This window comes from Oncorhynchus kisutch, linkage group LG6 (assembly GCF_002021735.2).
Source record: "Oncorhynchus kisutch isolate 150728-3 linkage group LG6, Okis_V2, whole genome shotgun sequence".
Taxonomy (NCBI): domain Eukaryota; kingdom Metazoa; phylum Chordata; class Actinopteri; order Salmoniformes; family Salmonidae; genus Oncorhynchus; species Oncorhynchus kisutch.
The window spans coordinates 73,540,598-73,556,560 of NC_034179.2; the positions used below are offsets into that span (position 1 = coordinate 73,540,598).

Below are 15,963 nucleotides of genomic sequence, written 5' to 3' on the forward strand. Positions count from 1 at the left end.
AGTGGGAAGGCCACCGGCTGTCTCTTTCCCCCAGACTTGTTCAATGAACTGGCAATGAAGAGGAAGAAGTTTGCAACGGCGAAGAAACAGCTACACGAGCAGGTCAGGCACCCACTGCAGGTTATTTTCTGCAGCATCAAAGACAGTTCTGTGATGATTGACTCATCTGAGAAGCAACGTGAAATTCCGAGTTGCTTTGTTTTATTTTGGGATAGGTTTTGGGAAAGGATGAAACTTCCTTTATGGGGAATGATCAACGTGATTAAAATGGTTGTAGTCCCACAAATTAATTATATCTCTGCAATGAATAAATCAAACCGGTATTTTAAACAATATGACAAATTAACTAAATACTTTTTGTGGGATAGGAAATAAAACAGGATTAATATGAAGAAGATGTGCTCACCAAGAGATGTAGTAGGCTTGGCTTTACCAGATGTTACATTGTACAATGTATCATTTGAAATGGCTAAATAGGCAAAATATTGGGGCTAAAGGGACGCTGGCTTGGAATGGATAACAATAGAACGGGAACTAAATTATACTCTGTCACGTAGTCCTAGAGGGGAGAGGTCTGTTGTTACTCTGTCACGTAGTCCTACAGGGGAGAGGTCTGTTGATACTCTGTCACGTAGTCCTAGAGGGGAGAGGTCTGTTGATACTCTGTCACGTAGTCCTAGAGGGGAGAGGTCTGTTGATACTCTGTCACGTAGTCCTACAGGGGAGAGGTCTGTTGATACTCTGTCACGTAGTCCTACAGGGGAGAGGTCTGTTGATACTCTGTCATGTAGTCCTACAGGGGAGAGGTCTGTTGATACTCTGTCACGTAGTCTTACAAGGGAGAGGTCTGTTGATACTCTGTCATGTAGTCTTACAGGGGAGAGGTCTGTTGATACTCTGTCACGTAGTCTTACAGGGGAGAGGTCTGTTGATACTCTGTCACGTAGTCTTACAGGGGAGAGGTCTGTTGATACTCTGTCACGTAGTCTTACAGGGGAGAGGTCTGTTGATACTCTGTCACGTAGTCTTACAGGGGAGAGGTCTGTTGATACTCTGTCACGTAGTCTTACAGGGGAGAGGTCTGTTGATACTCTGTTACGTAGTGCTACAGGGGAGAGGTCTGTTGATACTCTGTCACATAGTCTTACTGGGGAGAGGTCTGTTGAGACTCTGTCACGTAGTCTTACAGGGGAGAGGTCTGTTGATACTCTGTAACATAGTCTTACAGGGGAGAGGTCTGTTGATACTCTGTCACGTAGTCCTACAGGGGAGAGGTCTGTTGATACTCTGTCACGTAGTCCTACAGGGGAGAGGTCTGTTGATACTCTGTCCCGTAGTCTTACGGGGGAGAGGTCCGTTGATACTCTGTAACATAGTCTTACAGGGGAGAGGTCTGTTGATACTCTGTCACGTAGTCCTACAGGGGAGAGGTCTGTTGATACTCTGTCACGTAGTCCTACAGGGGAGAGGTCTGTTGATACTCTGTCACGTAGTCTTACAGGGGAGAGGTCTATTGATACTCTGTCACATAGTCCTACAGGGGAGAGGTCTGTTGATACTCTGTCACGTAGTCTTACGGGGGAGAGGTCCGTTGATACTCTGTAACATAGTCTTACGGGGGAGAGGTCTGTTGATACTCTGTCACGTAGTCTTACAGGGGAGAGGTCTGTTGATACTCTGTCACGTAGTCTTACAGGGGAGAGGTCTGTTGATACTCTGTCATGTAGTCTTACGGGGGAGAGGTCCGTTGATACTCTGTCACGTAGTCTTACGGGGGAGAGGTCCGTTGATACTCTGTCACGTAGTCTTACAGGGGAGATGTCTGTTGATACTCTGTCACGTAGTCTTACGGGGGAGAGGTCTGTTGATACTCTGTCACGTAGTCCTACAAGGGCGAGGTCTGTTGATACTCTGTCATGTAGTCTTACAGGGGAGAGGTCTGTTGATACTCTGTCACATAGTCTTACAGGGCAGAGGTCTGTCAAACTCCCACAAGATATGTGGATTTTCACATCTTAAACAAGGATACTCATCATTGTGGCACAATCCTAGGCTACGGATAGAGAAAAAGACAGTGTTTTGGAAACAGTGGCCAATGAAAATAATTCATACTATACGTGATCTGTACAATTAAGATGTTTTAATGTCATACTCAGGTTTGGTACAAAAATATGATATGATAGACAAGGGGCATTTCTGGAAATACATGAACAAATGCTTGCTAGGATCACTGGTAGAAACAACTATTCTAGAAGCTGGACGCATTTTATTTGTCATGTTTCTAAGACTGGGAGGTGATTACTTATGCTTGTGAACCCATTTAGTTCTGTATTGTGACCTGTATTGACTGTGTATCTGTGCTATGCTGTGTATATGTGCTATGACTGTGTATATGTGCTATGACTGTGTATATGTGCTATGACTGTGTATATGTGCTATGTGCTATGTTGGAGGATATGTCTTGATTTCATGCTCAATGTTTTTATGCTGGACAATGTTTTATTTTTATGTTTAAAAAACGAAATATGACATTTACATAAGTATTCAGACCTTCACTAAGTACTTTGTTGATGCACCTTTGGCAGCGATTACAGCCTCAAGTTGTCTTGGGTATGATGCTACTAGCTTCGCACACCTGTATTTGGGGAGTTTCTCCAATTATTCTCTGCAGATCCTCTCAAGATCTGTCAGGTTGGATAGGGAGCGTCGCTGCACAGCCATTTTCAGGTCTCTCAAGAAATGTTCAAGTCTGGCCTCTGGCTGGGCCACTCAAGGAAATTCAGAGACTTGTCCTGAAACCACTCCTGCATTGTCTTGGCTGTGTGCTTAGGGTTGTTTTTATGGTTGGAAGGTGAACTTTCTTCCCAATCTGAGGTCCTGAGCTCTCTGGAGAAGGTTTTCATCAAGGAGCTCTCTGTACTTTGCTCCTTTCATCCTTTCCTCAATCCTGACTAGTCTCCCAGTCCCTGCCACTGAAAAACATCCCCACAGCATGATGCTGCCACCACCGTGCTTCACCGTAGGGATGGTGCCAGGTTTCCTTCAGACGTGAAGCTTGGCGTTCAGGCCAAAGAGTTCAATCTTTGTTTCATCAAACCAGATAATCTGTATTCTCATGGTCTGAGACTCCTTTAGGTGCCTTTTGGCAACTCCAAGCGGGCTGTCATGTGTCTTATACTGAGGAGAGGCTTCCGTCTGGCCACTACCATAAAGGCCTGATTGGTGGAGTGCTGCAGAGATTGTTGTCCTTCTGGAAGGTTCTTCCATCTCCACAGGGTAACTCTGGAGCTCAGTCAGAGTGACCATCGGGTTCCAGGACACCTACACCACCCAATGTCACAGGAAGGCCATAAAGATCATCAAGGACAACAACCACCCGAGCCACTGCCTGTTCACCCCGCTATCATCCAGAAGGCGAGATCAGTACAGGTGCATCAAAGCAGGGACAGAGAGACTGAAAAACAGCTTCTATCTCAAGGCCATCAGACTGTTAAACAGCCACCACTAACATTGAGTGGCTGCTGCCAACACACTGACTCAACTCCAGCCACTTTAATAATGGAAATGGATGGAAATTGATGTAAAAATATATTACTAGCCACTTTAAACAATGCTACTTAATATAATGTTTACATACCCTACATTACTCATCTCATATGTATATGTATATACTGTACTCTATATCATCTACTGCATCTTTATGTAATACATGTATCACTAGCCACTTTAAACTATGCCACTTTGTTTACATACCCTACATTACTCATCTCATATGTATATACTGTACACGATACCATATACTGCATCTTGCCTATGCCGTTTTGTACCATCACTCATTCATATATCTTTGTGTACATATTCTTTATCCCTTTACACTTGTGTGTATAAGGTAGTAGTTTTGGAATTGTTAGGTTAGATTACTCGTTGGTTATTACTGCATTGTCGGAACTAGAAGCACAATCATTTCGCTACACTCACATTAACATCTGCTAACCATGTGTGTGCGACAAATACATTTGATTTGATTTGATTCTTGGTCACCTCCCTGACCAAGGTCCTTCTCCCCCGATTGCTCAGTTTGGCCAGGCGGCCAGCTCTAGGAAGAGTCTTGGTGGTTCCTAACTTCTTCCATTTAAGAATGATGGAGGCCACTGTGTTCTTGGGGACCTTCAATGCTGCAGAAATGTGTTGGTTCCCTTCCCAAGATCTGTGCCTTGACACAATCAGAGACCTGGCAGTGTGGTGCCAGGACAACAACCTCTTCCCTCATTGTGAGCAAGACAAAGGTGCCGATCGTGGACTACAGGAAAAGGCGGGCCGGACAGGGCTGTAGTGGAGCGGGTCGAGAATTTCAAGTTCCTTGGTGTCCACATCACCAACAAGCTATCATGGTCCAAACTCACCAAGACAGTCATGAAGGGGGCACGTCAACACATTTTCCCCCTCAGGAGACTGAAAAGATTTGGCATGGATCCCTGGGTCCTCAAGGAGTTCTACAGCTGGACCATTGAGAGCATCCTGACCGGTTGCATCGCCACCTGGTATGGCAGCTGCTCGGCATCTGACCATAAGGCGCTACAGAGGGTAGTGCTTACAGCCCAGTACATCACTGTGACCAAGCTTCCTGCCATGCAGGACCTACATAATAGGCGGTGTCAGAGGAAAGCCCCACTGCTGCTACTCGCTGTATATTATCTATGCATAGTCACCTCTACCTACATGTACCGATTACCTCGACTAACCACATTGACTCGGTACCTGTACCACCTGTATATAGCCTATTTATTGTTATTTTATTGATACTTTTAAATTATTTTTTACTTTAGTATATTTGGTAAATATTTTCTTAACTCTTCTTGAACTGCATTGTTGGTTAAGGACTTGTAAGTTAGCATTTCACGGTAAGTACTTTATTGTGTTGTATTCGGCGCATGTGACAAAGTTTGGTTTGATTTGATTTAGATGCCCATGTATGTAGGCTGTTTTTAATGCAGTCATCTCGGTTTTCATTTGAACCATACTTTTATCCTTCACTATCCGGCAACTTTGTTTTTGTAGTCAGCATCGTTCTGTTGTTATCCGCAGTCACAGTCAGACAGGCTAGACATCTTGATTCTATGTTTAGCAGAGATCTTCTGTAAATGAGTGACGCGGAAGTGCAAAAAAGCATCTAACCATGCCCCTTGGCTGCTCTATTAGTGGTCTGGATCACTCGTAGATGTGCATAGGTTTTTAATAAGAGCGTTTTTAAGAGCCACGTTACTGACGAGGCCTCTGGGAAACGACTCGGCTACTAAAGACAATAATGTTCTAGTAATGATCTTAAGGCTATGAAGGCTCTGGGAAACGATGCCCTGAGACTTATATGTATGCTTTGAAAATATTACCTGTAAATAGTTTATTAAACTGTTCTGCATCGTACTGGCCGCCCACTTGTTTTCTTTCTTCGATTACCTACCATATAGGGGTCTAGCTCCACTTCCCTCATCTAAATAGGGTATAGCCTAAAATAAAGATGTTAAGAATTTTGTGGTGGAACTGTCCCCCCCCCTTCTAAAAAAACACGTTTGTATAAATACAAATACAATAGTTTGTTTCGATGTCTTTATTTTCACTCAGGCACGGATGTCAGAACTTAATCACTTGTCTGGGGTGCATTTAGAAGTACCGACTGCCCATGGCTGCGACAACCACTTTCATGAACTTCTGCCAGGTTGCCTGGATTTCAGGAGTGAAAGAGGCTCCGAACTTGGCGGCAATGACAATTGTGAGGACGTCAGCCAACACCTGTGAACAAAAGACAAAGGTGGACGATGTTAAATAAGACTGACGGTTTTGTTTTACCTTTGGAATTAGACGTGTTGCTCTGATTGTAGCCTAAAATATTAGCCTATTTCTCAAGACAGAAGGCATACCCTGAAATTGTCAGGGTCGACGAAGAGTTTGTTAGCGTGGGTCTCGCTCAGTGACTTGTATGTGGCCAAGATGTTGCCCATGTTCTTCACAGCTTTATCCAGAGCCCCACACACGATCTTGCCGTGAGCAGCAACTTTGGGGTTGCCCATGATTGCTGCGGGAGTGGACACATCTCCGAAAGAGCCGAAATAACGCTGAGTCCAGGGGTAGACGATCAGGACTCTGTCATTGCAAGAACACCGAAATATGTGAATTATTTTCAAATGTATTTCAATTATATGCCTAATTAATACTCTAACATGCTCCATTCAAACTTAACAATATAAACTCAATATTAATAGTAATGATAAGATAACAGGACACGTATAATAGTGTTATAATTACTCATGATCATCTCCACTATAAACTATATTAGATGATATATTTGAATGAGGCTGAAGCCATGACCTACCTTCCTAGAGCCAGTGGTCCGACCTCATTGATATCTACTTTGCCCCAGACAGCACTGATGGTGCTCTTCTCTGCGTCTGTCCAGTCAACCATGTTGTCAGTGTTTGTTTTCCGGTTTTGCAACAAGATTAAACAAATTAATGTCTTGTTTAGGGAGAAACTTTGCCTGCAACTTGTATTTATGAGTGCTCTCCGCCCACTGAAGGCGGCGCATATGATTGGCTCTGGCAAAGATCAGTATGTCCAAGTTAGCGCTTCAGCTCTCGAATTTGATGACATCAATTCCAATAATGTATCTGTTAAAAACAAAAGTAAATGTTAATTTATTAGCTGTTACAGAATCAAGTCTGTAGGTTAGATCCTAAAAGATGGAAGCATATGTAAATATGCCTATACAGTTTATCTAGATTACCAACGTTTCAAAGTTGGTATGATCCCTAGCTCAACTGTTTTAATTTATCAAACGGATGCAAGAATAAAAGCAAGGTTATGGCAAAACTCTTCCGAAGATTATACGTCCTTCATTGCAGAGTATAAGGCTATTCTAATGAAAAAAATAGAAAGAGATGCATTCAATATACATTTCCATGAATTTGGAAAATGTGACAATTCCTGCTAATTCCGGTTGGGGGAGATTTTCGGCACGACAAAATGACGCCTTCCTTTTTTTATCGGGGTATTCAGACCGGTCCCGCCCATTTTATGTTAATAATTTCAAGACATTAAATATGATAAGCAGAAATGTCCTGTATTATTTGTAGATAGGTGTGTACCCATGTCCTTGCATGACCTCTTTCTTCCTCTGACTTTTTTTTGTCGATCATCATTCGAAATCCAATCAACCTTATAATTGGGATTCATCTCCAACTTCCATTGAACCCCAGAGTAGCATATCATAGATACATACAGGCCGTCATTGTAAATAAGAACGTGTTCTTAACTGACTTGCCTAGTTAAATAAAGGTTCAACTAAAAATAAAGAAATACAAATGTGAAATACGTCACTTTGAATAAATATTTTCCAGTTGAATGCAGGTCTTTGTAGGTGGATTTGGTTTTTACATTTAAATTCACCAATACAATATATCTTATAGCACTCTACAATCAAATATAAAGTCTACCTTTAATTATTTAACATTATGTAGGATAGAACAAAACTTGTGTCATAATCAAGGCCTATACAATTTCAAATAGTTTATTGGCTATGAATGAATTATTTGCTTATTTTGGCATAAGATGCGGCATCTTTTGAATCAATTTATTGGAAATATATGCTCGTTAGGCTACTCTGAAAGATTTCGTTTATGCAACGAAAAATGTAAATAATAATAATAGTAATAATTTATCTATATCAATCAAACAAATTATACAATATTGTTGACATCTCTGTTGCATCTGGTGCAATTGATTTAAATGAATTGTGTTACAGTACAGTCAGAAGATTAAATTGTAGAGTACAAAAATAAACAAAAAGTTCATTAGGCCCTTATGATGGATATTACGAATTACAAAAATCGCTGAAGTTGGAGACTTTTATCTCCCTCACCAACTTCAAACATCTGCTATCTGAGCAGCTAACCGATCGCTGCAGCTGTACAACGTCTATCGGTAAATAGCCCACCCATTTTTACCTACCTCATCCCCATACTGTTTTTATTTATTTACTTTTCTGCTCTTTTGCACACCAATATCTCTACCTGTACATGACCATCTGATCATTTATCACTCCAGTGTTAATCTGCAAAATTGCAATTATTCGCCTACCTCCTCATGCCTTTTGCACACAATGTATATAGACTCTCTTTTTTTCTACTGTGTTATTGACTTGTTAATTGTTTACTCCATGTGTAACTCTGTGTTGTCTGTTCACACTGCTATGCTTTATCTTGGCCAGGTCGCAGTTGTAAATGAGAACTTGTTCTCAACTAGCCTACCTGGTTAAATAAAGGTGTTCTCAACTAGCCTACCTGGTTAAATAAAGGTGGAAAAAATATATATAAAAAAATATTAGAAACATAGCATCTTATTTTAATATGGAAATTCAAGCTTAATATTTAAGGTTCTTGCTCGTTTTAATTATTTAACGTTATTTATGATATACAATTAAATTTAGCCAATTAACTATAAATTAAATATTTGTTTATTTTGGCAAAAGCATCTGCATCTTTAGAATTAACCTATTGGAAATATATGGCCGATTACACTGAAATATTTCGTTTTATGCAACGAAAAAAATAAAGATTATTATTATTATTATTATCATCAATCAAACAAATTGTAAAATTGTTGCATCTGGTAGGCCTACAATTAAAGTATTTGCAAAAAATAAATTATGGATATTATTAGAAACATAGCCCTCTGACATCTTATTGAAGTTAATACGCTAACTTACCAAGATGGTTGCAGTGTAGGGGGAGTGTACCCTAGTAGCTGGGTGTGTCTGCCGCTCTATTATAATATAAAGGGAACCTAGTTGTCTTCAGATAATTTATTATATAGTTAATACAGGCCAATCAAAAAGGAGCAAAATGAGTCTGACAGCAAAGGACAAATCTGTAGTCAAGGACTTCTGGGGCAAGATTAGTGGAAAGGCAGATGTCCTCGGTGCTGAGGCTTTGGGGAGGTAAGCCTTCTTTCTTTTTACCTTTAGGCAAGTCAGTTAAGAACAAATTCTTATTTTCAATGACGGCCTAGGAACAGTGGGTTAACTACCTGTTCAGGGGCAGAACGACAAATGTGTACCTTGTCAGCTCGGGGGTATGAACTTGCAACCTTCCGGTTACTAGTCCAACGCTCTACTAGGCTACCCTGCCGCCACTTCTTAATGAAAGAATGATGAGAATGAGTGTGTTTAACCTGCTGACAGCGGCCTACGTGCCTACCCCGAATAAGCATTTTAACATACATTAAGTAAACTAATTTCATTACCTTGTAGACACAGACGATGGGAGAAATATGATACTCGTAATGCTTAGAAGTTCCGCAACTAATAAGAAACGCCTAACGAACTATTCTGTACCTTCCTTTGCAGGATGCTGACTGCTTACCCCCAGACTAAGATCTACTTCTCCCACTGGGCTGACGTGAGCCTCGGCTCTGCCCCAGTCAAGAAGCATGGAAGCAGCATCATGGGTGCAATTGGTGAAGCTGTCGGACTGATGGACGACCTCGTGGGGGGAATGAGTGCTCTCGGTGAGCTGCACGCCTTCAAGCTGCGCATGGACCCTGGAAACTTCAAGGTTTGCCCACAGATAACCTATTGTCTGTATATTGATCACTCTCGACATCAACTCTGTCTGTTGCTATGGCTTAATCCTTCAATATTAACTTTTAAAATATACTTTTCAGATTCTGTCCCACAACATCCTTGTGACCCTGGCTATTCACTTCCCTTCTGATTTCACTCCCGAAGTGCACATTGCTGTGGATAAATTCCTTGCAGCCTTGTCCGCTGCCCTGGCTGACAAATACAGATAAGACCATCATGAAAGTCCATCATTGGACTCCAGTTCCTGCTCTGCTGTTATTACAATACAATAAACAGGCAATGAATGAAGTTACCTCCTCTGTTGTGTCCTTATTCCACCACAGTTCACCATCAAAGTCATATTTGAATTTCATCACTGTCACATCTAGATTGAATACATTGAATGAAGAAAGGAAGGGATTAAGTACTAAATGGTGCTTTAGGTCCACCATCCACTATCTCACTATGTTATTCTCCATAACTTTGGATAGCCTATCTAATATGTGTAACATGCATTTTGCTGACATCATTTAATATTTGATGAATATGGAGTAGTTACAGATGGGTTGGTAAATTTAATGGGTTATATGAAGCCTCTACCATTTTCATATAACCCCTTCAGTTTACCAACCCCTATCTGTAACTACTCCAAATGCATGTTACACGAAGAACACCATCCCAACTGTGAAGCACGGGGGTGGCAGTATCATGTTGAGGGGGTGATTTGCTTCAGGAGGGACTGGTGCACTTCGTGAAAAAGATTCATGAGGGGGGAAAATTACATGGAAATATTGAAGCAACATGTCAAGGCATCAGTCAGGAAGTTAAAGCTTGGTCGCAAATGGGTCTTCCAAATGGACAATGACCCCAAGCATACTTCTACATTTGTGGCAAAATGGCTTATTCTATCTGTGGCTAATGACCTTGAGCCTTCTTGGATGGGCACTTCTAATATAACTCTATGGCAGACTACAAGGGGCAAAAATGTTCGATCTCTAACCTTAGAATTGGGGATGACATACTGTCCCATGAGTGACAGAAAACTGAGCCAATCATGACAGAAAACTGAGCCAATCAGGCGCAACACTCTGTATTTTCTGCTGGCGAACCCCACCACCACAGAAAGCACTAATCTAGGTTGAAACACCTGCATTTTGGAGCTTCTTCTTCAAATAACCCTTTTTAACGGATCCTTAAATAACTTTTTGAATAACTTTTCGGGGTTCATTTTTTAACTACCCCCCTCCCCAGTTATTATTCTCATTAATAATAATACGCATAACAATAGCAACAATAGCACAATATTTTAGTTCTCAGTGTTTGTTATGATTTTAGTGGCAAAGCAGAAAAAACGAATCTAAATATGAGGTAAACTCTCAGCAGAGCCCCAGGTCCAATGGGTATGTCCTCTGGTAAGTTGATGTTAATGTGTTGATGTTCTCCATATCCACAGCCAGAATGATTTTGAGTGTATGGGGATCGAACAGGTTTCCTGTTATACTCATCAGAGGTGTAGGGAGGGAGAAGTCTGTGAACCCCCAAAAATAGTAATTATACAGATGATTAACAAAACATGCACACCACAGAATTCATACACTCTAAAATGAGGGGTTCAACAAGGGTTCTTCTAAGATATCCAAAGTTATTTGAAGATCCATAGGGTTCTGAAAATGGTCCCTAAAAGGTTCTTCCAAGAAGGAGGCATACAAAGGTATGTTAATTGCTATTGGTAGGTTATGCAGATCACGTTTGCCATCCTCTTTCCTTATCTCATCAGTGAATATCCCATAGGCCTCTAGATTATGACCAAGTATGTTTATGAAAACTATCATCAAAACAGTTTTTTTTATTCACATTCCCTCATTTTTAGTGTAGAAACCATGTACCATCAGTACAATTGCAGGAGAACGTTTTCCATAAAAAACAACACTTCAAAAAGATAAACGCTTTTAAATAGATTTTATTATTTTCAGCATGTGTAGCTATGGCACAGCTTCTTAACAGACTGGAGTTGGAGTGTCATCTCTCTTCCATATTGATGCTGTCGAGTGATGCTCTAGTGGTACTGTCTGCCAAGAGCGGACACAACGACAGCCAGGAACTTCTGGAAGGCTTCCTGAGTATCAGCACTGAAAACGGTGGGACCGAGCTTGGCGGCCACGCACACGGTGATGCAGTCGGCGAGGAGCTGTGGAGAGGGGACAGTAAAATAATATTGGCACACACTTTACATCGGCTCACACCGCTATTTAATGCATAAGACTATTTTCTCCTAAATGCCTCGAAGGAAAATTGGTCATACCTTAAAAAAAATAATAATAATTGTATGAAGCACAAAATTGCATTACGGCTATATGCATTACGTTTAGTACTCACCCTGAAGTTGTCGGGATCCACGTGCAGTTTCTCTGAGTGCATCACACTCAGTGTAGTATAAGTGTTCTTGATGTCATCGAGGTTCTGCACAGCTCTGTCCAGTCCGTGCATCACGGTCTTTCCGTGCTTGGCCACGGCGGGGTTACCCATGATGGCAGCGGGTGTTGAAAGGTTGCCGAAGGTGCTAAAGTGCCTCTGAGTCCATGGAGACACGATCAGAAGTCTAAAAATAAATTAAACAGGCTGCCATTACAATACGAAATTAGTGGTCATTAGCCTAGGTAGCCTATTATCGTGTTATTATTTAATGAATACATAAATATTACAAGAATGTACCTGGCCAGGGCCTGGGGTCCGATCTCATCCACGCTGATCTTTCCCCACAGGCCTACGATGGCACTGCGCTCAGCATCTGTCCAGTCGACCATGTTGACGTTTGTTTGTTGATTTCCGTTGGTACTTGCAAAATGTTACAAGGGATTCCTGAGCTTTTTGTCTCCTGGGACTACCAATTTATTGATGTTCAGTATCTCCGCCCTGAACAGAATACAGAAAATGATTGGATGAATGTCTTAGGGGGCAAGGTCCTCGAGTGTGGCACATATCGGCATTGTGCCAACTTCATCCCACTTTTAAAGATAATGCTTGGTCATTTAGGCGTTTCCAAATTCTAATTAATACGGATGAAATAAACAAGTCATGATTAGCCTTCATAAACAGATGCATACTTAATTATACAATCGAACATCATTTCAAAAAGTAAAATGTATAGACCTTTTAAAGGTTCCTTTAGCCCTAAATACTCTTTTAATTGATCCTTGTAATATTGGCATTGAATTGTAATATTATCTTTATAAAATTCGAATTATTGATGTAAGTGTTTATTTGGGATCTCATTAAAAAAAGAAAATCCTAGATTGGGAGTAAACTATTAAAGAAAGAGCATGACTCGAAATATGTTTTATCTTCATATTCAGACGGACCCACCCATTTGATAGTTCCATATTTCTGGTCATTTTGAATGATTTATCTAAATGTCAGTTGGTGAAAAGTCTTTTTATCTGCCTTCGTCAGGGGAATTACATGATGGGTTCTAACTGGACACTATTCAATGTGGATATCAGCCTATTTACTTCAATGAAACCACAGCTTTTTGTTTAACCCCACTGAAATACAATACTTGTAGCCTACATGCTATTAAAATATTTAGTGATAGGCAGACCAGAACAAAACCAGAACAAAACCTTTCCATCGAATTTTCCATCGAATCTTTTGTAGGTTACAGAATCGATTTTTCCATCGAATCTTTTGTAGGTTACAGAATCACTCACCAATGAGTGCTGCAATAATAGACCTTAATAGACCTCTTATTACTTACGACTAAACTTTAATTGTAAAGAAAATATTGAGGTATTAAGTGTTTCAAAACCCCGTCGTTATTCAATCTATATGAAATAAATGCATTCATTGTTATGTCAACATTTTTACAAACGAAGGTGTTATGTGCTAAGGTCATATGTTGGGCATTACACGAATTGGCTCGGTTGCATAATTATAACGTATAAAAAACATGAATCATGTCTTGGACAAATTCCCAATCAGAGGTGGAGCCAAGATTATATCGGGGTGTGCCTTCTCTCATGCCTCAATAAAAACAGCCTCTGAGTTTTCCACGCTCAAAAGCTTATTTTCTTAGCATCTTCATTTAAGTGGATAAACGGACAAGACAGCTATGAGTCTCTCAGCCAAGGACAAAGCCAACGTGAAGGCCATCTGGGGCAAGATCCTCACTAAATCCGATGAGATTGGAGAACAGGCTCTTTCCAGGTAATTACATAACGATGTATGATAAATTATAGAGTATGTACATGTAGGGCACCTACATGTAGGTGCTATCTGGAACCTAAAAGGGTTGTTCAGCTGTCCCCATAAGATTACCCTTTGAAGAACCGTTCTTGGTTCCAGGTAGAGAACCCTTTTGGTTCCATGTGGAACCCTTTTCCCCGAGGGTTCTACCTGAAACACAAAAGGGTTATACTTGGAACCAAAAAGGGTTATCCTATGGGACAGTCGAAGAACCCTTCTGGAACCCCTTTTTCTAAGAGTGTTTTTTCGGCGAAGATATGGACCGGAGCCCCGAACGAATGATTATTTAAGATGAATTTGGTCTCACCTCATTTCTAATGTCCACGACAGGATGCTTGTCGTCTACCCTCAGACCAAGGCCTACTTCTCCCACTGGGCTTCCGTGGCCCCCGGTTCCCCTCCAGTGAAGAAGCACGGCATCACCATCATGAATCAGATCGATGAATGTGTTAGCAACTTGGACGATCTCTTTGGTTTCTTGACCAAGCTCAGTGAACTGCACGCCACCAAGCTGAGGGTGGACCCCACCAACTTCAAGGTAAGATCATTTAAAAAATAATAAATAAATAATAAATAACACTTTTACCTGTGTGAATGTGAAATAATCTATTTCCCTTTTGCTTTGCAGATCCTGGCACACAACCTGATTGTGGTCATTGCCGCCTACTTCCCTGGGGAATTTACCCCCGAGATCCACCTGTCCGTGGACAAGTTCCTGCAGCAACTGGCTCTGGCCCTGGCCGAGAAGTACCGCTAAACCGCAGTTCAGCTGTCAATCTGTCATCCGAGGAATAATGTCCATCCAATATCGACACACTGACAATAAATCTAACTGAAACTCATACCGAGGTGTTTGTTGTTTGTCATTTTAATTGTCTTACATTGTCTTGTGATTTATATTGTAGGCTGCATTTGGATTATCTTGTAGAATGGATTTGTCAAGTCAAGTATAAAATAAAGTTAACAGCCTATTTCACGGTATTTCATAAAAATGATGCACTTCACAATAAATGTATATTTTTACTCCACCTTTGCATACACCTTGACGTTAAAAAGTTCCAAATGTACGTGCCTGAGACCAATATGTTATGTCCAGACATCACTGGTCCGCCATGGACGTCACCAGGACCTGGCTTTCAGGGCTTTAGCCCGCTATGATTTTGGGTCAGCCCTGAATCTTTTGCGCTGCTGCAATGGTTTAAAAAAAACTGTAGTCAACTGAATGTGCCACTTAGTTCATGGATCTGTGGTTACTTGAACCCCCCGAAGTCATCCAACAGTTATAACCAGGAGTGTAGTGCTGCGGGTCCACAGCGGAGCGACGCTCGGCAACTTCTTAAAATGGTGATATTCTACATAACAAACCACCTGTAATAGCATGATCATGTCAGCCTACTGTCATACCAAAAACACCCTGTCATTTCTTAATTTAGGATGATTGTGCCAAAATGTTTAAAAAATATATATAATATATATTTTTTAAAGATCATGTGGTGGCTGTGTTTACTATTCTAAAATGTGATTAGTTAGGCCGGTTAACCACCCTTACTTACATAATTCAAGAAAATTGAAATGCGTATTCCCATGAAACTGATTGGGATCAAATGGTTGGCATGCATGCAGCATGGACGTTTCACCTGTACTACGTGAAGAATTATCATTATCGTCGACAGTGATGATGGCCTGATTTATAATGAGGTAGGTCTAATTTGGTGTTTTAATATTTAAAAAATAGAACATTTTCCTTTAGCCACTTACAGTATGTGTAGGCATAGGCAATCATGCAGTTTGGTTGATGCGTTGTATGTAGCCTACATTCTATAATTATTTTATACAATTGGCTTCATGATGGTATGTGTGGTCAACTGATGATTCTAGCACCGTTTTGATTGGACAGCATCACTGCGCTGCTTTGAGACAAGGAACTCAGCTTGATAAATCAAGACATCAATGTCACATGTTTGTTTCCACTGGATCTCCGTTTGGATATTTGGTTACAATTAGGCTGGGAAATGTTCTCATGATCATTAGTCTAGTAATTGAAAGCAACGCAGATCTATACGCACACACGTTAGGCCTATTGTGTAGTCTACCCGATGAGCTTCCCT

General features: G+C 40.9%; 4 protein-coding genes across 5 annotated transcripts; 2 read left to right on the plus strand and 2 right to left on the minus strand.

Annotated features, from left to right (window-relative positions):
• Nucleotides 1-5,589: 5,589 nt before the first annotated feature.
• On the minus strand, nt 5,590-8,826 carry LOC109893409 (hemoglobin subunit beta-1). Of its 2 annotated transcripts, XM_031827419.1 has the most exons (4): nt 8,759-8,826; nt 6,368-6,662; nt 5,916-6,138; nt 5,590-5,787 (listed from the first exon to the last, which is right to left on the minus strand). In XM_031827419.1, the coding sequence occupies exons 2-4, from the start codon at nt 6,457-6,459 to the stop codon at nt 5,659-5,661; spliced, it is 444 nt and encodes a 147-aa protein (XP_031683279.1). In that variant the 5' UTR covers nt 6,460-6,662; nt 8,759-8,826; the 3' UTR covers nt 5,590-5,658. The 2 variants fall into 2 exon arrangements, with proteins under 2 accessions (XP_031683279.1, XP_020342220.1); XM_020486631.2 differs by lacking the exon at nt 8,759-8,826 and having other exon boundaries at nt 6,368-7,004.
• A 26-nt stretch (nt 8,827-8,852) lies between these two features.
• On the plus strand, nt 8,853-9,926 carry LOC109893416 (hemoglobin subunit alpha-like). Its single transcript, XM_020486636.2, has 3 exons — nt 8,853-8,989; nt 9,398-9,605; nt 9,715-9,926. The coding sequence occupies exons 1-3, from the start codon at nt 8,895-8,897 to the stop codon at nt 9,841-9,843; spliced, it is 432 nt and encodes a 143-aa protein (XP_020342225.1). The 5' UTR covers nt 8,853-8,894; the 3' UTR covers nt 9,844-9,926.
• A 1,629-nt stretch (nt 9,927-11,555) lies between these two features.
• Nucleotides 11,556-12,590, minus strand: LOC109893407 (hemoglobin subunit beta). Its single transcript, XM_031827416.1, has 3 exons — nt 12,326-12,590; nt 11,990-12,212; nt 11,556-11,801 (listed from the first exon to the last, which is right to left on the minus strand). The coding sequence occupies exons 1-3, from the start codon at nt 12,415-12,417 to the stop codon at nt 11,670-11,672; spliced, it is 447 nt and encodes a 148-aa protein (XP_031683276.1). The 5' UTR covers nt 12,418-12,590; the 3' UTR covers nt 11,556-11,669.
• Nucleotides 12,591-13,641: 1,051 nt separating this feature from the next.
• On the plus strand, nt 13,642-14,697 carry LOC109891945 (hemoglobin subunit alpha-4-like). The gene is made up of 3 exons (XM_031827424.1): nt 13,642-13,816; nt 14,186-14,393; nt 14,484-14,697. Exons 1-3 carry the CDS (start codon nt 13,722-13,724, stop codon nt 14,610-14,612), a joined length of 432 nt encoding a protein of 143 aa, XP_031683284.1. The 5' UTR covers nt 13,642-13,721; the 3' UTR covers nt 14,613-14,697.
• The last annotated feature ends 1,266 nt before the right edge of the window (nt 14,698-15,963 follow it).